A 22,894-nucleotide genomic window follows, 5' to 3' on the forward strand; every position below is an offset into this window, starting at 1 on the left:
CAGAGAGATTGTGGCCATCATCCCTCCCTCCCTCCAGGGGCACAGTGGGGCCCCTCGCAGATCAGATGCCTCCTGCTCAGGGCCCTGGTGTGGCACTATGGGTAGGTGAGTGTTTTGGTGAGCGGTGTTGTGCCCTGGCACACAAGGATGTGTCTGAGGCTGGCTATGGGGGCAGGGGTGGGGGGTAGGGGGTCCAGGTCTCCTGGAAGTGGCTAAGGCCCCAGTGAAAGTGGATTTGTGTCCCAAGCCTGCACCCAAGGACAGTGGCGGCTGGAGATGCCGGAAGTGACTGGCAGGTGGTAACAGGATGACATGCAGGTGTCTCTGGCACCTCCAGCCTTCCTCTGGGCCGCCTCAAGCACTGGTGACTGCCTCCAGAACTGCCTGCCCACAGCCCGCTGGACGCCCTGTGCCAGCCTGGACCTGTGCAGCTCCTGCGGCAGTGGGGGCCACCGCGTCCTGCCCCGTGCCACGCTTCTCTGAGCCTCCCACTCGCAGTCCTGTGGTGGGAACCCTGCCCCCAGTGGAGGGACCCTGTCCACAGTGCTGAGGGCTGAAGGCACCCAGAAATGAAGGATTAAAAAACAAAGTCCACAGCTGGGCCTGGGCACTTCCTGCTGTCACCCAGGGGCCCACTGCCTGTGCTCACAGGGGTGGGCAGAGGGGTGGTGGAGGCAGGAGAGGAAAGCATCCCCCATTACCCTCCTTTTACACAGACTGCCAGCCTTGAGCAAAAAAGCTCAGGGGCAGCGCCCGGGCCCTGAGTTCAAACCCCAGAACAGGCACACACATACAAAAGGCAGACAACTGAATGAGAAAATAGACCAAAGATTCACACAGGCACTGTCACCTGAGACCACACGTGTGCGCACGTGCGTGCGTGTGGCCCCTTGCCCAGCACATGTCTTCCACAGGTGCAGCTGCTGCCCAGATTCCAACCCCGGCTGAGGCAGAGCGGGCCCACACAGCTCCATGGCTGCTGCCTTTCCTCATCTGTCCTCACCTGCAGCAAACCTCTCTCTATAGTCCGGGACGTGGAGCTGAGCACGCCATTGATTAGAGAAGGAAGCACAAAGCCACGCATGTCAGTGCAGCACCCGGCACGGCCCCACGCCCAGGAACTGGGGAGCCGTAGCAGATGACAGAAGGGGACATAAGTGACTGACTTTTCCTGCATCTTGTGGTTTTCTTGTTCTTTGTCCATGGGTTCCTACATGCTGATCATGCTCCTCAGGTGAGTATCTCATTTAAAAGGAAATTTTTTTTTTTTGCAATACCAGGACTTAAAATCAGGACCTTGAGCTTCCTAGGCAGTGCCCGCGGCCAGGGCATCCACACCCATCACCCTGGGCACTGGCAGCAGTCAGGGGCTTCCTCTGCCAGGGTTCATGTCTACCCCTAGATCCAGCTGTCTCAGGATTCCCACCACAGCTGGAATGGCAGGCACATATTCCACATTTCAGGAGGCGAGATGCCTGGGTTGCAGGGCTGGCCTTGGCCTAGGCAGGAGGCTGGGTGTCCAGGCACCTCAGCAGCGCAGGAGAGGGTGAGGGAGCGCCTCTCCTGGCCTCAAGCGCCCCTCCAGGTGCCCAGGTGGGTTGGGGTGAGTCCACTGGGAAGGTCTAGGGTAAGTGACAGGGCCACCCAGGCCACCAGGCAAGTGCAGCCCAACCCAGAACCACAAGGAAGTTGGGGGTTCAAGGAGCCAGCAGCAGCCTGGAGGCCCAGGCTGGCAGCCAAGGCCATGCTGGGGCTGCCAGGGCCTGGTGAAAAACCAGAACAGGACCAGACCCAGCCTGCTGGGACCAGATTCCCGAGAACCCAGGAGGGGCTTCCGCAGGGCAGGCCTGGCACGAGGATGTGGGGTGCAACACCCACAGTGGAACAGAAAGAAAGGAAGGCATTTACCCAGACAAAGGCACAAAGTTCTGGGTCCCACTGGCCATCCACAGGATCCCCTCCACCCACCTCCAGCTGCAGGTCCAGCCCAAGGCCAAGCCTGCTTTGTGGCCCTCCCCTTCCCACCTCTGCTTTCCTCCTGGCCTCCTTCCATGCTGCCCACCCTCCCAAGGCCATTCTCCCCACTTCCCTTTCCCTCTCCCCTTGAAGCCCTGTCTGGGTCTATTGGCACCCTGGGCTCTGCTCTGCATTTTTCATTTTCTTTTCCCATCCACCCAGCTCCTCAGCTACAGGTGGAGGAAACTGAGGCACAGAGATTCAAGTTCAGGCATGGAGAGTAAGACAGGGGCCATGACTGGCATGTTATGGATGGGGAAAGATATGGATGGGGAAAGTCCAAAGAAAAACATACCAAGTCAACCCCTGTCAACCAAGGCCAGGCTGGCTGGCTCTTCTGAGTAGAAACTGAGGAAGGTTCTTTCACACCCCCTGGCGGGCACAGTGAGGCACAACCGCCCTCAGCCAGACTCCAGCCAGGGACCAGGCCTGCCTAGGGCACAGTGGGAATTAGGAACTGGATCACTTTGGCCTAGGTTACAGTTAACTGCCCACAAAATGTGGAGCACAAACTACATAACAAAAATATATCGTATTCCAGTGGGCTACCAATAGCTTGTGTCTGCAATCCCAGCTACTCTGGAGGCTGCAGTTCCAAGCCAACCGGGGCAGGAAACTCTGTGGGACTCTTGTCCCCAATAAACCAGCAAATGTGAGGAAGTGGAACTGTGGTTCAAGTGGTAGAGCAGCAGCCTTGAGTGAAAAAGCTCAGGAACAGCGTCCAGGCCCTGGACCAGCATCTACACACATGCACGCTTGCATACATGTACACACACGTTAAAAGAGAATAAGTGGGAGGCACAGCTGTTAACAAGTTTGGAGAAGGGAGAAAAACAAGGTCTCAGTGTACACAGTCCAGGCTGGCCTTGGCCTGTGACCCTCTTGCCTCCACCTCCCCAGCAGAGCCCAAGTTAATCTAGTAATTACAATTGTTCTATTTATTTATTTTCGATTCTGGGCTCGAACTCCCGAGGCCTGGGTACTATCCCTGAGCTAGTGCTCTACCACTTCGAGCCACAGCGCCACTTCTGGTTTTCTGGTGGTTCATGGACTTTTCTGCCCCGGGTTGGCTTCGAACTGTGATCGTCAGCTCTCAGCCTCCTGAGTAGCTAGGATGACAGGCGTGAGCCGCCGACAACCCGGCTCCCCAGCTTACTATTATTTTATCATTACTGTATCCTAGCGCGCAAGACTCGGGCGGCGTGTCTCCCATCCCTGGCCCCGCCCCCAGGCAACCAAAGGACCGGAAGCTGGCCGATTGGTTTGGCTCTGGCTGCCTCCAATCGCCGGTGGAGCCCAGCATCAGAAGGCGGAGTTCCCGTCGGTGTCACGGCGAACATTTTTAAGAAACATTCTCATGTGTACTTGCAGACGAGGGCCTTAGGTGGGCGGCTCGAGGCCCCCGTAACGCACCTCCCAGAGCCAGCAGCTTCATCATGAGAGACTGGCAAGAGGAAAGCAAAATAAAAACGAATGTGATTGCTCCTGCCACTCAAAGTCTGGTGTTGTGCCTTAAACATCCTTGGGAGGCTCCCAGGAATCGGCAGGTCATTAGCGGAAGGACTACAACTCCCGAAGTGTCTCTTTCGTCGGCGCCCAGCCGCCGCCAAGGCGGAACTAGGGAGGCTGCCCTTATTGCCCCCTGGGAGATGTAGTTTCTCTGCGAAAGGAGGCAGGGCTGTGAGGGAGAACGGACCAGGAACCAATGAAGATGAGGTCTTGTTTGAGTGTTGACCTGGAAAGCCAATGGGCGAGAGGGAGGCGGAGGGCGGGACTTCCGCCACTGAGCTGGTGGTGAGCGGCTGCGCGGAGCAAGCAACTTCCTTTTGTGGGTGGCGGCGAGCGCGGAGAGGACGCCATGAAGGCCTCGGGCACGGTGAGCTGAGCGCGGCGGGGTTGTTGACGGCGGGGTTCGGCGCGGATCGTGACGGGTCTCTGGGGTCTTTGTGGGGTGGATCGGCGGCGCGAGCTCCGTCCGCGTCCTTCGCTCGAGAGCCGCTTTGGCGTGGCCAACATGGCGGCCGCCGCGTGGAGCGGCAGGACCCGGCCGGGTGCCGAGCCTCACTTTCCCTGAGTAGGCTTGGGTAGGGACAAGGATTCCCTTTCCTTTTCCCTTCCTGGGAGAAGGAGGTGGGGAGCCAGGATGCAGGGCCGACACATGCCGGAGAGTTAGGCCTCCGCGACGGGCGATGGACGGGCGCGGGGCGGCCGGGCCTACGACCCCGGCTTTCAGAAGGTTGGAGTCTCAGATCTGCCTGGAACCCGGCTCGCGTGCGGATCTCCAGCCTTAGTTGTCCCGCTGGAACGGTGCCCCGCACACTCCCTAGAGGGAATAGCGGGGTGCCATCGGCCCTTCGTGCAGGTGGGTTCTCGGATCTCTTTCCAGCCGGCTGGGCTGAAGGCCCCGGAACAGCGCCCTTGCCTGCGACGTCCCATTCCCGCCCCAGCCATTCCTGGGTCAGCTGGGCGTCCTCCCGTGCGCAGTATCTGGGCACCAGCGTGGTTCGGGTGTGGGAAGCCCAAGCCTTGGTCTTTCCAAGCATACAGCGCCTCTGCCGGGATGGAAGCAGACACAGGATTGGGCGGTGTGCTCGGCCAAAGAACCCCATTTCCACTCACAAAGCACCAAGGGCAAAATGATTCATTTAGCTCAGTGGAGGAGTGGCGAGCCCACCCACTTTTCCTACTCCCTAGTGGGCAAATTTTGCCCAGGCCCCTTTGAAGTCTGCATGCTGGCCCTGACTGCACCAGGTCCAGCAGGTGACACAGGGTCTCTCCTTTCAGCTGCGAGAGTACAAGGTGGTGGGACGCTGCCTGCCCACCCCCAAATGCCACATGCCACCCCTGTACAGGATGCGCATCTTCGCCCCCAACCACGTGGTGGCCAAGTCCCGCTTCTGGTATTTCGTGTCACAGCTCAAGAAAATGAAGAAGTCCTCTGGGGAGATTGTGTATTGCGGACAGGTATGGACACATGTGCTGGCTAGGAGGTGGCTGAGGGCTGACAGCCTCCCCCCTCCCATCTCAACTCACCCTGTTCGTCATTCCACACCCCTCCCCACTCCCGTGCGGTCACAGGTATTTGAGAAGACACCACTGCGCGTGAAGAACTTTGGTATCTGGCTGCGCTATGACTCCCGCAGTGGCACACACAACATGTACCGGGAGTACCGAGACCTAACCACCGCAGGAGCTGTCACCCAGTGCTGTGAGTCTCCCAAGTCCATTCCCTTCCCCCACTGTTGGCCACCTGCAGGGCCTTCAGGATTGTATATTCTCCTTGCACCTGAACCCAAGAACTGCTGCTTGTGGTAGCTGTGGTTTAAACAGAGGTGCACACAGAAAGTGGGCCTTGTCGCCTTTGGGGGCTGTGTTGTGCCCCTCGGAGTGAATGTTCAGGTCCTACACCCCATGACCATGGCTAGGTGGGCACAACCACACTTGCCAGGCTTGACACCCATCCTCCCCACAGACCGAGACATGGGCGCCCGGCACCGTGCCCGTGCTCACTCCATCCAGATCATGAAAGTGGAGGAGATCGCAGCCAGCAAGTGTCGCCGGCCTGCCGTTAAGCAGTTCCATGTGAGTGCCCAGGGTTGGGCGGGGGACTGACCCAGGAGCACCAATGGGGCCGTCACACCTGGCTGACCCCAGGGACAGGAGACGCCAGGCCCCTCACCCACTCTCCTCCTTACAGGACTCCAAGATCAAGTTCCCACTGCCTCACCGCGTCCTGCGGCGCCAGCACAAGCCTCGCTTCACCACCAAGAGACCCAACACCTTCTTCTAGGCTGGGATGTCCAATAAACTCGCAGAGCCTGCCTTCTGCTCATTTGCTTTTCCACCCCCCACAGCTCACAAGGGGCCCTAAGTGGCCTCCATCCAGATTGCTGGCATGCAATCCATCCCCATGGTGGCCCAAGTGCAAGGCTGGTTCCCAGGGAACCCCAGCAGGCCTGGGAATTCCAGGCACAAGGCTAATCCTGCCCCAATCCGTCTCCTAGGTGCCTTGCCAGTACTGCTACCTTGTCTCCACAGGTGGCCCAGCCTTTTTTTTTTTTTTTTTTTTTTTTTTGCCAGTCCTGAGCTTTGGACTCAGGGCCTGAGCACTGTCCCTGGCTTTTTGCTCAAGGCTAGCACTCTGCCACTTGAGCCACAGCACCACTACTGGTTTTCTATATATGTGGTGCTGGGGAATCAAACCCAGGGCTTCATGTATAGGAGTCAAGCACTCTTGCCACTAGGCCATATTCCCAGACATCGGCCTAGCCTTCTTGCCCCAGCAGGGCACTTTAGGCCTGGGCAAAGCTCAGGTCCTCAAGACAATTTTCTTTTGTATCTAAGACCCCTTCTTGTCTTTTCTGTGGATTTCCCCACTGTCCAGGCCTGGTGGACACTAGAGTCCTCAGAGCTTGTGGAGCTGGTCTTTGATCACTTTGACTAGTTTGGTTTCTGGTGGAACTTAGTGTTCGCCCACATGTGCCTTCCTCAGTGAAGCTTCCTGATAGATAGCATCTGGGGAAAAGTGGGCCTTGGGTCCTGCCACTGCCAGGAAATAGCTATCTGGCGGATAGCCAGTGAGGAAGGAACAGCAGCTCTGAATCCCTGGGGCTTGCACAGAAGGTGAGGGGAGAAAACTAGCCCCAGAACCCTGGAATGCCCTTGGGCCCTCCAGCAGTGCCTGACCTTCACACACACCCACAGTGAGCCTCTGCCAGTCTTGTCCTCTTAAACCACTGTGGCTTTCTTCTGGCACCAGTCCCTCCTGGGCCTCCATTGTGCAAAAATTTGTGTTAGCCTGTGTGGGGCCCCTGGTCCTCAGGCTGGCTAGGGGCTGTGCCGGTGGGAGAGGGGGTTGTACTGCTTAGCAAGGCAGCCACCAGAACCGGGTAGTCCTAGGTCTTTCTGGTCCTGAGTGTTGTGCCATACCACTCAGCTCAGCCCTGGCATGATCTCCTCCCAGCCTCTCAGCTGCCCAGCAGAGCCCAGAGGCCTGCAGCCCATAGGAGACTCCGCCCCTTAGGGAGGCCCGAATGCACTGGGGCAGCTAGGACACCATGAGCAGGAAATAGGTATTATGTGGCTCAGTTGTGTCATGGCCTTCCTAGATAGCTATGAACCCGACTACCGCCTTGAATTCCTGGGCAGCCCGGGGGGTGGGTACCTGCCCTTGCTGGAGACAGGTGGGCTGGTGGCCACAGTGTCATGGCAGGGCTACCTTGCACGTGGCATGGATGACCTAGGAGATAATAGGACTGCAGAGTCCAGTGCCAGGCATGCTGGGCCGCACCAACAGGCCTGCCAACTTGGCAAGATGCCACCACAACCCTGGATTCCAGTTCACACCCTGCACATACCTTTGTCTTCTGGGGATCCTAGTGCTGTTTCCCAAAGAACAAGGAAGGCTTGATAAGCCACACTGGTGGGCACTTGCAGGGGTGCTCAAGTCTTGGGTCCCAATAAAGTGCTTCGTAGAGAATCAGGCCCAGCAACAATAAAAGCTCACACACCCCATGCCAGCCCCGGCCTGCCGGTCCATTCTTTTGTACGCCCAGGTGATTTCATCCCTTTTCCAGGATGGGGAAACTGAATCCCCCTGGGAAGCAAACGGCTCCAGATCTGAGCTAGAAGTCCCCCCTTAGCGGGTGTGAACTGGGTGCCGGGAACAGGCAGTGAGGAGTTGGGGCCGCCATGTGGGTTGGGAGCTAGGAGTGAGGGCGCAATGCCGGTGGGGAAGGAGCTCATCCCGCAGTTTTCCTTTGTCGTGTGGATCCTCCGCACTGAACCCCACAGTGAGCCCCAGGGCTGAAGGGATCCAGGGGTGGGAATGTCGGGCTGGTCTGCTGAGGCAGGAGACACGTCGGCTCCCAGTCTGTTTCCCCTCCTGGAGCAATCCCTGACCAACACTGAGAGGGGTGTTGGGAGTGGGGGCGCCCCGCCCCGCAGCCGTCCAGCGCCCTCCCCTGCGCGCCGGTGCAGCCCCAGGGTGGAAAGGGTACGGGTCCTGCCCCCTCCCACGGGGTGGAGCCACGCTGACCCCAGAGCCCATAAATCCGCCGCGCGCGGGAAGCCAGAGCCGCCGCTTAGCCGTCCTCCAGCAGGGACCCTGACCAGGGGTCCGCTCCCGTCCACGGACCCGACCCACAGAGCCCGGGAGCCTCTCCCGCCGGGCGCCATGGGGGCCGTCGAGGCGGGCGCGGGCGCCACTTTCGGGGCCTGGGACTACGGCGTCTTCGCGCTCATGCTGCTCGTGTCCACGGGCATTGGGCTGTGGGTCGGGCTGGCGGGCGGCGGGCAGCGCAGCGCCGACGACTTCTTCACTGGGGGCCGGCGCCTGGCGGCTGGGCCCGTGGGGTTGTCGCTGGCCGCCAGCTTCATGTCGGCCGTGCAGGTGCTCGGTGTGCCGGCCGAGGCCGCCCGCTTCGGACTCAAGTTCCTGTGGATGTGCCTGGGCCAGCTGCTCAGCTCGGCTCTCACCGCCGCGCTCTTCCTGCCGGTCTTCTACCGCCTGGGCCTCACCAGCACCTACCAGGTCTGCGCCCCGTGCGCGCCCTCGGGCACTGCCGCTGGGGAGGCCGGAGGGGCCGAGGGAAGGAGGAAGAGAGCGCTGGCACCGCGTCAGCTCCCTGGGGTCGGGGGCAGGGCGGGGACCCCCAGTAACAAGCGCGTCCCCTCCATCTCCCAGTCTCTGGGGGCCCCCAAAGGCCGGCGGACGGGGTCTTGCCCCAAGGCGGAGGAAAGGAAGCGCCAATGACTTGGCCCGGAGAGCCCTCTGGAGGGTGCGGGGTGCTTGGCAACCAAGAGAACCAGCAGAGTCCCCGTCACCCGTGGTGAACACCAGATCTCCCCCACTTCTTGTAGTACCTGGAACTGCGCTTCAGCCGCCCGGTGAGGCTCTGCGGGACGGTGCAGTACCTGGCGGCCACGGTGAGTGACCTCCACCCCACCCTCACCGGGCAGAGCCCGCGGCAGCCTGGGCCCGCCAGCGCCGGCCCACCCAGAAATCTTATTTGCATGACCCCGCCCCACCCTTGCCAGACCAGGCCCTCAGCCCCAACACAACGGTCCCATTCGGCCCTCCGCCCGCCTAGACGCCCGCATCCTAATTGCCTGCCTCTGAGGCGCCCTGTTGTGATGGCCCCGCCCCTGGCACGCCCTCGCCCTGCTGGCCCCGCCCCCGACTCACCTTCATCCTGCTGGCCCTGCCCCTGGCATGCCCTCGCCCTGGTGACCCCGCCCCCGATGCACCTTTGCCCCGTTGACCCCGCCCCTGACCCGCTCTCGCCCTGGTGGCCCCGCCCCCGGCACGCCATCGCCCTGCTGGTCCCACCTCCAACACGCCCTCGCCCTGCTGGCCCCGCCCCTGCAGACACTCTACACAGGCATCGTGATCTACGCACCAGCGCTCATCCTGAACCAAGGTCTGGCTGTGGGCGACTAGGGGAGGGCGTCGGGAGGAAGCCCAGGCTAAGGGAAACCAGAGCAGGGCGAATAGAGTCCCAGGTGCGGGAACCGAGTTTGAGGCCTAACCAGGGTAGGTGTCTCTGCACAGTGACTGGGCTGGACATCTGGGCGTCCCTCCTGTCTACCGGGTTCATCTGCACCTTCTACACGACTGTCGTGAGTGGCCGGCGATTCCCATGGCGGGCTCCATGTGCTAGGCCAGTTCGCTCCCTACTGTAGCCCACTTTTCCCGAGGAAAGCCCTGCCCGTGCTGGGCCTCTGCGCCCCCTTCTTTGTGAAGAAAGGATAGGAAGTGTCTTGATGAGAACCTAGGTAGAGGCGATCTTTAGGCATGGCTGGATCCAGGAGTCCCAGGATCCACCCGGTCCTCTACTCTGTTTCTGTCTGGGCTCCATCAACTCCAGGCTTTAAAATCTTCCCCCACGGGGCTGGCAAAGCCCCCTGACTCCAGAGGTCTCCCTCCCTTCTCCCTGAATTTAGGCTAAGCATTAAAGAGGTTCTAGGGGCTGGGGTGCTCCATTTGGCTGTTCCAGAGCTGAGGGCGGGGCCAGGATCCGAGAATGGCCTGGCGGTGGGGCGTGGTCCCAATGGCAGAGTTTCTTCAAGTAAAACCAGCGGCTTCCCCTAGGAGGCTAAGGTGACTCGCAGCCCCCACGCCCCCACGTGTGCTCCTCTAAAATATCCCCTGGATTGTTTTATTAAATCTTCGGGTCAACATTGTGAGGAGGTTTTGCCATCACCCATTTTGCAGATAGGGAAATGGAGATAGTTGACAGCTCCCTCCCACTGAAGCCATGCTGGGTCTAGCTGAGCCAGGGCCAGGCCAGACCCTGCTCTATCCTGACCCGCAGGGCGGCATGAAGGCTGTGGTGTGGACCGACGTGTTCCAGGTGGTCGTGATGCTGAGCGGGTTCTGGGTGGTTCTGGCCCGCGGCGCTCTGCTCATGGGTGGACCCCGGCATGTGCTCCAGCTCGCCCACAACCACTCCCGGATCAACATGATGGAGTGTGTGGAGAAGCCCCAGGGCCTCCTGCTCCCCCCAGACTCAAACCTGTAGCCCCACAGCTCCCCATCCCGACCCAGGCCTGTCCAGTTCTGTCCCTCCACACCCAGCCCAGGCTAAGATTGAGGCCTGTCCAAGCTCCATCTCGAAGTTCCCACCTGGGCAAAAGAAAGTACTATCTCTGATTACTCCAAACAACATAGATGAGCAAAAATGAATGTTTTTCTGGGTGCTGGTGTCTCATGCCTGTAATCCTAGCTACTCAGGAGGCTGAGATCTGAGGATTGTGATTCCAAGAAAGCTCGGGGGGGGGGGGGCAGGAAGTCCATGAGACTCATCTCCAATTAACCACCAAAAAAGCAAGAAATGGAGCTGTGGCTCAAGTGGTGAAGCACTAGTCCTGAGTGAAAAAGTTCAGGGACAACACCCTGATCCTGAATTCAATTGCCAGGACTGGTACAAAAAAGAAAAGAAATTTGAAACCCAGTCCCAATGTCCCCAAGTGCCTACAGGACCAGAATGGCCACCTGGAGGTGGGTAAGAGGGTGAAGTATCTGTGAACTCTCATGTCTGACTTGCCCTGTCCCCCGCCCCCCAGCTTTAACCCCGATCCTCGAAGCCGCTACACGTTCTGGACTTTTGTGGTAGGGGGAACATTGGTGTGGCTGTCCATGTATGGTGTGAACCAGGCCCAAGTGCAGCGCTATGTGGCGTGCCGCACAGAGAGTAAGGCCAGGCTGTGAGTACTGGGCCAGGGGCCACTTGGGGGAGCCGGGGGCAGGGTGCACTGTCTGGTCCCTAACCTGAGGTCACCCCTCTCCCAGGGCCCTCCTCATCAACCAGCTGGGCCTGTTCCTGATTGTGTTCAGCGCTGCCTGTTGTGGCATCATCATGTTTGTGTTCTACCAGGAATGTGACCCTCTCCTCACAGGGCGCATTTCTGCCCCAGACCAGGTGAGTCTCCTCCAGGATCCTGACGGGCTCTGGACCCTCTCCCTCTTTCCCATCTCCATGGAACAGGCTAGAAAAAGCTGGTTCTAGAAGGAGCAGTGTGTAAAGGCCTGAGGAAAGAGGTTGATTACAATAAACAGCCCCCAGCACCCCAGTGCCTACTGTTTTCCACACCATTCCCTTCAAGGTGGGATAAGGCCAAGCCAGCCAATCTCAGCTCCAGCTTCACAGACTGGGAAATGGGTTGGAGAAGCCCGAGGGCAGTTCTGGGGCAGCTGGAGCTACAAGGACACCCTTTGTCCTGGGTGCTGGGTGCTGGGTGCAGGCCAGGCTGGGCAAAGCAGTGGTGGGCTACTGCTATTCGAGTGACTCTGGCTCCCCACAGTATATGCCTCTGCTGGTGCTGGACATCTTCAAAGACCTCCCTGGGGTCCCTGGGCTCTTCCTGGCCTGTGCCTACAGCGGCACCCTCAGGTGAGCACCCCGGCTGGGAAGCCACGGGGCACAGCCCTTGTGCACACTTCCTGGGGCGGGCTGGGCAGTGTGTGGGTGTCCCTGCCATCCCTGGGGGTCTCGGAGTGCCAGTTGGGCAGTGTGGCCCCTCCACCTGCACCTCTGGGCTGCGTGGGTCCTGTGGGCAGGGTGTCCTCAGCGACCCACCGCCTGCCCTGCTGGCCTTGCCCGCAGCACCGCGTCCACCAGCATCAATGCCATGGCAGCCGTCACTGTGGAAGACCTCATCAAAACCCGGATGCCCGGCCTGGCGCCCCGGAAGCTCGTCCTCATCTCCAAGGGGCTCTGTGAGTTGGGGGATCCCGGATGGGGCGAGGTGACCTTCTCCGCTGACCACACCCTTCCTTGCAGCTCTCATCTACGGCTTGGCCTGTCTCACGGTGGCCGCCCTGTCCTCACTGCTGGGTGGCGGTGTCCTCCAGGTGAGTCCAGGGGGCCCCCGCTTACCGGTGTGGGGCACACAGTCTGGACCCCAGAGGGTGGGGAAGAGAGGAGGGGCAGGGGTCCCCACTGCCAGAGCAGCCGGGAAGCAAGGAAACTAAGGCACTGGCTCCGCAGGGCTCCTTCACCGTTATGGGCGTCATCAGCGGACCCCTGCTGGGAGCCTTCATCCTGGGCATGGGATTGCCGGCCTGCAACGTGCCAGTGAGGAGCAGGGGCGAGGGACAGGGCCAGTCGAGCACGGGGTGGGGCGAGCGCAGGGCGGGGCAGCTAGGGTGGAGGCATGGTGGGGGCCGGTGTGGAAATGGGCCGGGCAGAGGGAGTGACCAGAGGGGGCGTGGGTTTGTGGAGGGCGTGGTCTGGGGCAGGGCACTCTGTGGAAAGGGTCTGGCAGGGGCGGGCGTGATGTTGCAGGGGCGGGGCTCCAGAAGGGACGTGGTACCAGGTGGGGGCATGGTAGGAGGCGGCGCATTCTGTGAGCATGATTCACAGGACCCTGTGGAAAGGGCTTGGCAGGCAGGGGCGTGGTTACAAGGCCAGCCCGGTAATATAAGGGGCAGGGACTTCTGCCAGTCACGCCCTCACACTGGCTCCGCCCCCAGGGCGTCCTGGCAGGGCTGGGCTCGGGCTTGGCTCTCTCGCTGTGGGTGGCCGTAGGTGCCACGCTGTACCCACCAAGCGCCGAGAGCATGGGCGTCCTGCCGTTCTCCACCACTGGCTGCCTCGTTCCTTCGGCCAACGTTTCTGACCTGGACTCTCTTCTGGCTGCCAACAGCTTGGGCAGAGTCCCCAGGTGAGCAGACTGGGGGGAAGTTGTGGTGGGTGGCCAGTGGGAACCGGGTGGTCGGGGCGTGGTCTGAAGAGTGGGGCCAGGGTTGGTTATGAAGATCACACATTTTCTCCTAAGGCTTCTCTGTGGAACATGGGGCATGGCACATGATGGGTGGTACACGGTGGGTAGTACACAGTGACCAGATGTGTATCAGAGGAGGAAATGAGTCTACCCCACCTCAGTCCTTGGATATGGGGGACTGTGATAGGAAGAGGGAGACCAGCGTGAAGGAGGCACTCCCTCACACCTGTCCCACCTCCAGCTCCGCAGTGAACCCCAGTCGACCCGCCTTAGCTGACAGCTTCTACGCCATCTCCTATCTGTACTATGGTGCACTGGGCACGCTGACCACCGTGCTATGTGGAGCAGTGGTCAGCTTCCTGACTGGTGAGTCAGGCACCTCCTGGCCTGCAGCAGGTCAGGGAGCCCCCAAGCACCGTGGGCCCGGGGTGCTGTCCAAGGTGCTGAAGAGGTGGAAGGAAACCAGGACTGACCACAGCAGCAGTCTGGACCTCCAGACCCCTCTGGGCTGGCTGCCATGGCAGAATCAAGCAGCCTGAGCCATCCTGAGAGAGGAGCTAGGTTGTGGAGGCACAACTGACGGGAAGGCCCTGGGGCAGGAGCAGACAGGACTGGCGAGGTTGCATGGGGAAGGGATCCGACATTGTTTCAAAGCTTCTAGCTCCCACTTTCAGCCACAGATGAGGAAACTGAGGTTCAGAAAGGGGCAGAAGCTTGTCGGGAATGTCCAGGGGTGCATCTGGAGGCAGGAAGGAGAGCCAGCTCATCCCAACCCTGGCACTGAAGTCCCCTCTTCTCTCCCATCCCCGAGGCCCGACCAAACGCAATGCCCTGGGCTCCGGGCTGCTCTGGTGGGATCTCTCTCAGCAGGTGGCAGCGGTGGCCCCTAAGGAGGAAACAGCCATCCTGAATGACAACCTAACGAAGGTCGGTCCCAGGTGTCTCTGGGATGTGGCCCTAACGGGGATGGAAGCCAGTAGTCTCCAACTTCGGGGCAACAGGCCCCTGGAGAGATGTCAAATTCCTTCCGTGTGGCTGGACAGATGTTGGGGCCGATTCTCAACATGTCTTCCGGTCAACAACACAGGAAGCCGACGGGCCCTTGGGATGTGTATCTAAAGTCACTTCCTAAGATAGAATCTCGACATTCCAGACGCCCAACTTAGAGATAATGCTTACATAAGAAACCTGACTGAGGGCAGATGGACTTAGGCCAGAGCTTTGGGATTGCTGAGTGAATTCCTTGAGTCTGGGAAGAGCAGTTTGGAGAGGTTGGGGGGAGGGGTCCGAGCCCTCATAAGAGAAAGCCTTGAATATGAGAGGAAAAAAAAAAAAAACACAACACAACACAACAGGTTGATTCTCCGCAGGACAGGTGTTAGTTAGGATCCGACGTGGTACAAGAGAGCTAGGCAGGCAAAGACGTTGCCTGGAGAGTTTTTGGTTTATGCCAGTCCTGGGGCTTGACCTGAGAGCCTGGGCGCTGTCCCTGAGCTTTTTATGCTCAAGGCTGGAACTCTACCATTTGAGCCACACCTTCACTTCTGGCTTTTTTGCTGGTTCAATGGAGATCACAGTCTCATGGACGGTCCTCACCTCTCAGCCTCCCCAGTAGCTGGGATGGCAGGCGGGAGTCTTGGGCACGGACAGCCTGGAGAGTTCTACCGTCCTGGAAAGGAGCAGGCAGGGGTGGGGAGAGGAGGGATACCGCCATGACTGGCATCTAAGCAGCCTTCGGGGTTGGGGCTGAGGGCGACAGGGGTGTGGAAAAGAGGGAAGGTACTGTGCCCCCCAAGGCGCCTCCACGCACGGCCTCCACGCCCCGCTCAGCACAGAGCCCCGCACGCTCTGGGGGTCCCGGTGTCCCTGACTAGGTCTCCTTTCGCCCCTACCCCGCAGAGTCCAGAAGAAATATCAGCGGGAGCCAAGAAGCCCCCCGAGGAGGAGCAGCGCCCGCTGTGCCGGGGCCAGGCGGGGGCCGCGCCCTGCACCCCGGGGGCCGTTCCCCTTTTGACCCGGGCTCAGCCACACGGGGACCCAGACCCAGACCCGGCCCGCGAGCAAGAAAGCAACCTCTGAGCTAGGGGCCCTCGGGACCTGCCCCTGGCTGAGGACAGGCCAATCTCAGGCCATGGGCCGCCGCCTCCGGCTCCGATTGGTTAGGTGGCCTCATAGGCAAATCAGTGTGGCCCCGCCCCATGGGATGCGAGGCCCCGCCTCCCGGAGGGAGGGTGCATACCCCGCCGGTCTGGGCGCGGGGTTCTCGGCGAGGACTCTCCCCTCTGGCAGGCAAGGCATCACCTGGGCCAGCGCTCCCATCTGAGTTTACCCCAAATCCACTTGGAAGGCCAGCCCAGCACAGTGCCTCACACTTCTAACCCCAGCCACTCAGGAGGCTGGGTGCTGAGGATCGCCGGTCCAGCCCAGACCAAGCAGGAAAATCCATGAGACTCTTCAATGAACCAGCAAAAAGCCGAAAGTGGCGCTGTGGCTCAAGTGATAGAGTGACAGCCTTGAGCAAAAAAAGCCCCGCGACAGTGTCCAGGACCCAAGTTCAAGCCCCAAAACTGGCACACATACATGTGAGGTCAAGTGTGTCACAAAGAATGCGGGGGTGCTTGCCTGGCACACAGAAGGCCCCAGCACCCCCAAATTCCCTGGACAGGTAAAGAGAGGCATATGCTGGAGGAAGCAGGCTGGGAGTGGGATAGATCCTCTCCATGGCCCTGAGAGGTCAGACCTCTGGGCTGTGGGCAGGGCTCACCTCAGCTTCTCTCCATCCTGGGGCCTGCCCCTACCCTGATGGGAGCTGCTCTAATGGAAGACCTTTAGACTTAAGCTTAATCCTGGCCAGCGCCACCTTAAGAGTGGAGTTAGTGTGGGATCTGTACCTGTGGATTCCCCTCCTTCCTACCCCTTCTGCCTCCGAGGAGCTGAGGCTGAGGCTGAGGCGCAGGCACAGAACCCCCTGAGCCTGCTGGTGTTTATGGATCTTTCCCTGTTCTCCTGGGTATTCATGCTTCCACTCCTTTTCACTGCTGAGTAATAGTCCACTGTGCATAGGGAACACAGTGGCTTGTTCATTCCCCAGTGGGCCTCTGGGTGGTTTCCAGCTTTCGCCTATTCTAAATAAAAGTGCTGAGAACAGTCACATGCAAGTCTGTGGTCCCAGTGGGGGGCAGGAGGGTCTGTTGGGTCAGTGAACAGCAGAAGGAAGTGTTTGGGGGAAAAACTGACCGGAGTACTGAGTAAGAACAGTTATTCCCTAAAGGACGCACTGTAGCAAGCACACTTTAGGTTTATGCGTGGGGTGTGAGGCATTCCTTCAGTGGTAAGGTGTGGCAACCATGAGCCCAGCGTTCACAGCCTGCCAGTGTCCTAAACCATCTAGAGATGGTGAAAGTCCACTAGGTCAGTGCAAAGGCCCAGGGTCTGTGCAAATGCATACAGGTTCTGTGCAGGTGTGCAGCGCTTATGCAAATGCACAGGACCTGTGCAATTATACAGGGGCCTGTGCAAATGCATGCATATATGACAATGAGTTGGGTCTGTGCAAATGAGAAGACTCAGGGACCTGTCACAGTCCTTGAGTTTTCTCTTTCAAGGCTGGTGCTCTACCACATAAACCACAGCTCCACTTCTGGCTTTTCTTTTGCTGGCTAATTGTAGGTTAGAGTTCTCACAGATATTCCTGCCTGGGCTTACTTCAAACCACAATGCTCTCTATCTCTTCTTCCTGGGTTGCTGGGATTACAGGCATCAGCCACCAGCCTCTGACTTAAATTGCTTCTCTCTTTCCCTTTCCTGACCACCAGCCTTTAGCAGGCTGATTTCTTCCTGTTCCCCATTTAAGACAAATGTAAAAAAGGGGGCAGGAGCATGTCAGCATGGTGAGATGCTCTGCGATATCTCCTCTCCGCTCTGCCTCCCTGGAAGGATCCGCAGCCCAGGGCCATGTTCCTTGGAGCACAACTGAACCCAATTTGTTCTGTTGTTGTTTTGTCAATTTTGCACTGGCAAGCTGCTGACCTCTTCTGGGGTGTCTCAGGCCCCTACCCAGCATGGGGGGGGTGGGCGCGGTGTCCTCTCACATCCAGCTCTGCTGACTGCTTCCTCAGGGCCAGGCCTCTCCCAACTGAAGGTTCAGGTCACCTTCCTGCTGGTTTAGGAATCCACAGCAGAGGCCAAGAGCAGGGGCCTAAATTCCTGTGGCAGCTGGAGAGAAGGCCAGGCCAGCGGGGAGCAGGCCTCTGGAGTGGCTGCCACTGCCTCTCACTCTACCCACTGCTGAGTAGGCTTCAGGTCAGGCTGGTTCCAGATCATGCATGTGATGAAATCCACAAAAGCTTGCTATAAGGGCAGGGGGGAAGGGGCTGAGGATCCTCACATGATCACTACTTGGGCTCAGCTTCCTTCCCACCATTCCCACACCTCTGGACTGCAACTCAGCCACCTACCCCACCCTGTTCCTTCCATACTCTCATTTCTGCTCCCCTCACATCCTCCTTGAGAACAAAGCTCTCTAGCCAGCATGAGACCCAGCTCTAATTCCCTTTCTCTGTTCTTCTCCTTGCTGACAGAGGTGGCCAGCACTGGATACTTAGAATCTGGCCCATCAGGGTTCAGGAAAACCTGGTCACTTAGTCACTTGGAACCTGTTTCTCCAGTCATAAAAATATTTGTGTGAGGGGCTGGGAATGTGGCTTAGTGGTAAAGTGCTTGCCTCCTATACATGAAGCCCTGGGTTCAATTCCTCAGCACCACATATATAGAAAAAGGCAGAAGTGGCGCTGTGGCTCATGTAGCATAGTGCTAGCCTTACATATATGTATATGTATATGTATATGTATATATTTGTGTGAGGGCTGGGAATTTGCCTAGTAGTACAGTGCTTGCGTCACAAAAATGAAGCTCTGGGTTCGATTCCTCAGCACAACATACACAGAAAAAGCCAGAAGTGGCAGTGTGGCTCAAGTGGTAGAGTGCTAGCCTTGAGCAAAAAGAAGCCAGGGAACAGTGCTCAGGCCCTGAGCTCAAGCCCCAGGACCGGCAAATACATAAATAAATAAATGAGCAGCACTCTACCACTTGAGCCACAACACCACTTACAGCTTCTCCTGTGATTAATTGAAGATAAAGGGTCTCATGGATGACTTTCCTGCCAAGGCTGGCTTTGAACCACGATCCTCAGATCTCAGCCTTCTGAGTAGCTAGGATGACAGGTGTGAGCCACTGGCACCTGGCAAATTTTGATTTCTGTTGAGATCTCATCTCAGCAGCAAAAGCTAGCTCTGACAGCCCCAGCTGTGTGGAAGGCACAACTAGGAGAGGCTCACAGTCCAGGCTGGCCCAGGCAAAAAGCAAGACTCCATTAGGAAAAAAATGACTAGATTTGGCCTAGCAAACAGAAGCCCTGGAGGTCAAACTCCACAATAAGTGCAGGCAGGCCCAGCACAGAGGCACTGGCTGAGGAGGCTGAGGTTAGAGGACGACTTGAGGCCAAGAGTTCAGACCAGCCGAGGCCATACAGGGAGAAGCAACATTGAAACAATCAAACAAAAAAATACCAGATTGGGTGTGAGCCCTGGGACATGACTGGCGCCTTGGCCAGGGTGTGGGCTGAGTGGCTGGTACCCAGCACTGGCTCCTGGGGCCCTGGGGCCCTGTGTTTGATGTAGGGAATCTGTCCCCAGATTGTCGTTGTCAGTGAAAAGCAAAATCGCAGCCTGCCTATCGCGGGCTGGACTGTGGTCCAGGAGGCGTGGGATCAGCCCTGCAGAGCAAACAGGGTCCGGCAGCTTTGTGTCCCCAAGGCTGGGCCTCCAAGGAGGCCCCACTTGGTCCCAGGCAGCAGCTGGATTTCGCCTGAGCTCAAACATTTGTGTTTTTTGTGTGTGTGTGTGTGTGTGTGTGTGTGTGTGTGTGTGTGACAAGAGCCTGCAGGTAACCAGCCATTATGGTCCAGCAGGGGGAGGTGTGGGGGATGGGCAGGTGGGGAAGGCTGGGTTCACACAGGGCTCTCTGAAAACCAAGAAGGTAACCAGGACAGATGGGGGTTCAACAACACTATATGTGCAGCACACCTAATGTTGTGCCTGCTAGCTAATTTCATACTGCCTGATTTTCTCCCAAATACTGGAGCTTAATAAAAGAGAGCCATAGCTGGCCACCAGTACTCACATCTGTCATCCTAGTTGCTCAGGACACTGAGATCTGAGGATCACAGTTCAAAGCCAACTCAAGCAGGAAAGTCTGCGAAACTCTTATCTCCAATTAATCCCAGAAAAAGCCAGAAGTGGCACTGTGGCTCAAGTGGTAAGTGCTAGCCTTGAGCAAAAGAGCTCAGACACAGCAACAAGGCCCAGAGTTCAAGCCCCAGGACTGGCAATAAATAAATAAAACTTAAAAACATAATTATCATTTGATTCAAGATTAATTTCTGGGTATCAACCTTACTCCAGGAGAGCAACTGAGAACAGATATATTTAGTCCTAAAAAGGAAGACATTTTCTTTTACTTCTATTACTTCTGTGTGTGTGTGCTGGTGATGCACCCAGGGCATTTACTTTTTTTTTTTTTAACCAGTCCTGGGGCTTGAATTCAGGGCCTGAGCACTGTCACTCTGTCACTGGCTTCTTTTTGCTCAAGGCTAGCACCTCCATTTGAGCCACAGCACCACTTCTGGCCTTTTCTATTTATGTGGTGCTGAGGAATCAAACCCAGGGTTTCATGCATGCTAGGCGAGCATGCTGTCACTAAGCCACATTTCCACCCCTTTACTTCTTTTTCTGTAATCCCTAATTTCCCTATGTAGTCTAGGCTGTCCTGAAACTCAGGATCCTCCTGCCTCAACCTCCCCAGTGCTAAGGCCCCTGTCATGGCCACTGAGCTGGCTGCATGCTGGGTTTGTAGGTACTAAGATAATTAGAGGTTTCTTACTGTGTGTGTAGAGGGGAGGAACAGGGGTTTGGACTCAGAACCTCACACTTACTAGGTAGCACTGGACTACTGCAGCCAACCCTCCACTTTCACCTTGGTCTTACTTCACTGGAAATGGCATCCTGTGGCAATGAGCTCAGTCCTTTGAAGTTCAGCCTGTGGAGTGGGTAGGTGGGCTCACAGGTGTGCATCCAGGGAGATGAAGGCTATTTCAGGGCTGACAGAGTTTTGGGTGGGATGCCAGTGTCCCTCACCTCAGCAGGGGGGAGCCCAAGGGAGTGCCATTCCAAGCAGAGCAGTCCCTGCAAAGACTGGGAGTGCAGAGGCCAGGGCCAGGAGCAGAGCAAGGCCCAGTGAGAGGGCCAGGGTCAGGGTCATAGCCGGGGCCAGCAGGAGGGCAGGGGACGGGGTCAGGAGGAGAGCAAGGCCCAGGCAGAGAGCCAGGGTCAAGGCCATGGCCAGGGCCAGGAGGAGGGCAGAGGCGGGGGCCAGGAGGAGGGGGATGGCCAGCGTCAAGGCCAGGGCCTGGGCACAGTGCTCACTCTATCCTGGCAACGGGATGGGACTGCAGGCCTCTTCGGCAGTCACCTGGGCCTGAGCAGGTGCAATTGGGAAATAGACCCAGTCTGCAGCGGAGTGTGAGACAAATTAATGTGGTGGGAGAGACTCACAGGGGAACTGGCCTGTGAGCTCCTTAGGGTCCACACACTGGGTGATGCAGATCACAGCAAGGAAGCCCTTGCAGTCTGCATGAAGTTTGGAGATCTGAGAGGGAACCCATGGGGGAGAATGTTGAACCCTGCTTGGTACTGTTAGAAGGTGGTAGGGCTTTAAGGGGTAGGCCTGGAGGAAGGTCTTCAAGCTGCTAGGGGCGTGGCCTGTGAGATCTTCATGCTACTGGGAGTATGGCCTGGTGAAGTCTTCATTTACTGGGGTGAGGCCTGACTATCTTCATATAATTGGAGGCGTGGCCTGACAGGTCTTCATATAGTTGGGGGCATAGCTGAGAGGGGCACAGTGGGACCCTGGCTCTTCCTCCCCTCCAGGTTCCCCAAGTGGACCCCAGTTCCCTTTCCATCTTACACCCACCATGCTTGGGGCCCCCATAGATGACCTCTAGCTGGTTGCCCCCAGCGATAACTTTTAAAATAAATGACTTGAAAATACAACTTATCCTTGCACCAGACCAATGTGGTCCATGAACTTTGCCATCTTGATAAGCTTACTGACTTTGGTCACACACACACCACTTATCATTGTCTGAGTCAATGTTTGTATGGTCTGAAATTATTCTGACGTGTCCAAACATTTATTATCTTTCAGCAAGTAGGTTTATCATATATGGATTTGTGCCAGTCCTGGAGCTTGAATCAGGGCCTGCGTGTTGTCCCTGAGCTTTTTCACTCAAGGCTGGTGCTCTACCACTTGAGCCACAGCTCCACTTCTGGCTTTTTGGTAGTTAATTGGAGATAAGAATCTCCTGGATTTTCCTGCCCAGGCTGAGTTTGAACCATAACCTTCAGCTCAGCTCTCAGCCTGATTGTAGATAGGTATGAGCCACCAACATTTTTGTGTTTATCCCCACAGCATCATGAAAGAAAACTGGAACTGTAAAGCAATTTTTTTCCTCTCTCCATGAACATTACACCATTTTGACAAATTTGCAAAGCTCTACTTAATGGGTGGGGGTACAGCTCAGTGATGGGGGCTGATCTTGTCCGTGGAAGTCCTGGGTTCACCCCAAGCAACACAACCTGGGAGAAGCTGACACCGGAGTTTTAACCCCAGGCCCCAGGCCCCAGACCCAAAGCCCAGGAGTCCCAGTTCAGGTCCGGACCCTTACCCCACAGGCTGAATAAAGGCATGATGGAGGCAGAGATTTCTCACAGCACAGCCCTAAGAAGGCAGTGCCTCAGCATCCTCACAGGTCTTCAGGGTGCAGACGCTGGCTTCAAGGGTTGGAGGCCCTCCCATGAGGGGAGGTAGCAGAGTTGTCACAGACCCAGTTAAAGTGTGGCCTGGTTGATCATTAGTGCAGCTTTGTCTCTGGAGTTCTGGGGGACAGATGTAGCTTTACCACTGGAAAATGGAACAGGACAATCAACCTGTAACGCATCTCCTCCATTCCTGGCTATTCTCCTGAAGACCATGAGAAGATGGCATTCATTGGGTTCCGGTGGCTCATGCTGTCATCCCAGCTACTCAGAGGCTGAGAGCTGAGGGTCACCATTCAAAGTTGGCCTGGGCAGGAAACTGTGTGAGACTCTGATCTTCAATTAATCAAAAAGCCAGCAGTGAGGGCTGGGAATGTGGCTTAGTGGTAGAGTGCTTGCCTAGTAGGCATGAAGCCCTGGGTTTGATTCCTCAGCATCACATAAACAGAAAAAGCTGGAAGTGGTGCTGTGGCTCAAGAGGTAGAGTGCTAGCCTTGAGCAAAATGAAGCTAGGGACAATGCTCAGTCCCTCAGTTCAAGCCCCAGGACTGGCAAAAGGAAAAAAAAAAAAGATTACCCAATCAAGGCACAGTTTGCATTCCATTTCCATCACAGGACGGTTTCTTTTTTAATTAAAAATTTTATCTTGGGGGGGGGGAATTGGGGAGGAGGGAAGGTGGAGTAAAACGAGGGAGGAGGTAACAAGTTTGACAAGAAATGTACTCAGTACCTTACATATGTAACTGTAAACCCTCTATACATCACCTTGACAATAAAAT

The 22,894-nt window shown here is 57.4% G+C and overlaps 2 protein-coding genes and 1 non-coding gene across 3 annotated transcripts; all 3 read left to right on the forward strand.

The window, feature by feature from the left end:
- Nucleotides 1-3,805: 3,805 nt before the first annotated feature.
- On the forward strand, nt 3,806-5,838 carry Rpl18a (ribosomal protein L18a). Its single transcript, XM_048342557.1, has 5 exons — nt 3,806-3,892; nt 4,801-4,980; nt 5,095-5,224; nt 5,489-5,598; nt 5,714-5,838. The coding sequence occupies exons 1-5, from the start codon at nt 3,875-3,877 to the stop codon at nt 5,804-5,806; spliced, it is 531 nt and encodes a 176-aa protein (XP_048198514.1). The 5' UTR covers nt 3,806-3,874; the 3' UTR covers nt 5,807-5,838.
- LOC125349776 lies at nt 5,296-5,426 on the forward strand. Its single transcript, XR_007210588.1, has one exon. It is a non-coding gene; the product is annotated as a small nucleolar RNA SNORA68 (small nucleolar RNA).
- A 2,353-nt stretch (nt 5,839-8,191) lies between the features above and the next one.
- On the forward strand, nt 8,192-15,321 carry Slc5a5 (solute carrier family 5 member 5). The gene is made up of 15 exons (XM_048340692.1): nt 8,192-8,548; nt 8,878-8,943; nt 9,386-9,437; nt 9,569-9,636; nt 10,332-10,486; nt 11,083-11,223; nt 11,309-11,438; nt 11,821-11,909; nt 12,123-12,235; nt 12,300-12,370; nt 12,507-12,593; nt 12,992-13,182; nt 13,484-13,608; nt 14,054-14,169; nt 15,142-15,321. Exons 1-15 carry the CDS (start codon nt 8,192-8,194, stop codon nt 15,319-15,321), a joined length of 1,941 nt encoding a protein of 646 aa, XP_048196649.1.
- Nucleotides 15,322-22,894: the final 7,573 nt, after the last annotated feature.

The sequence above is a fragment of the Perognathus longimembris genome, chromosome 3 (genome assembly GCF_023159225.1).
Source record: "Perognathus longimembris pacificus isolate PPM17 chromosome 3, ASM2315922v1, whole genome shotgun sequence".
Classification (NCBI taxonomy): Eukaryota; Metazoa; Chordata; class Mammalia; order Rodentia; family Heteromyidae; genus Perognathus; species Perognathus longimembris.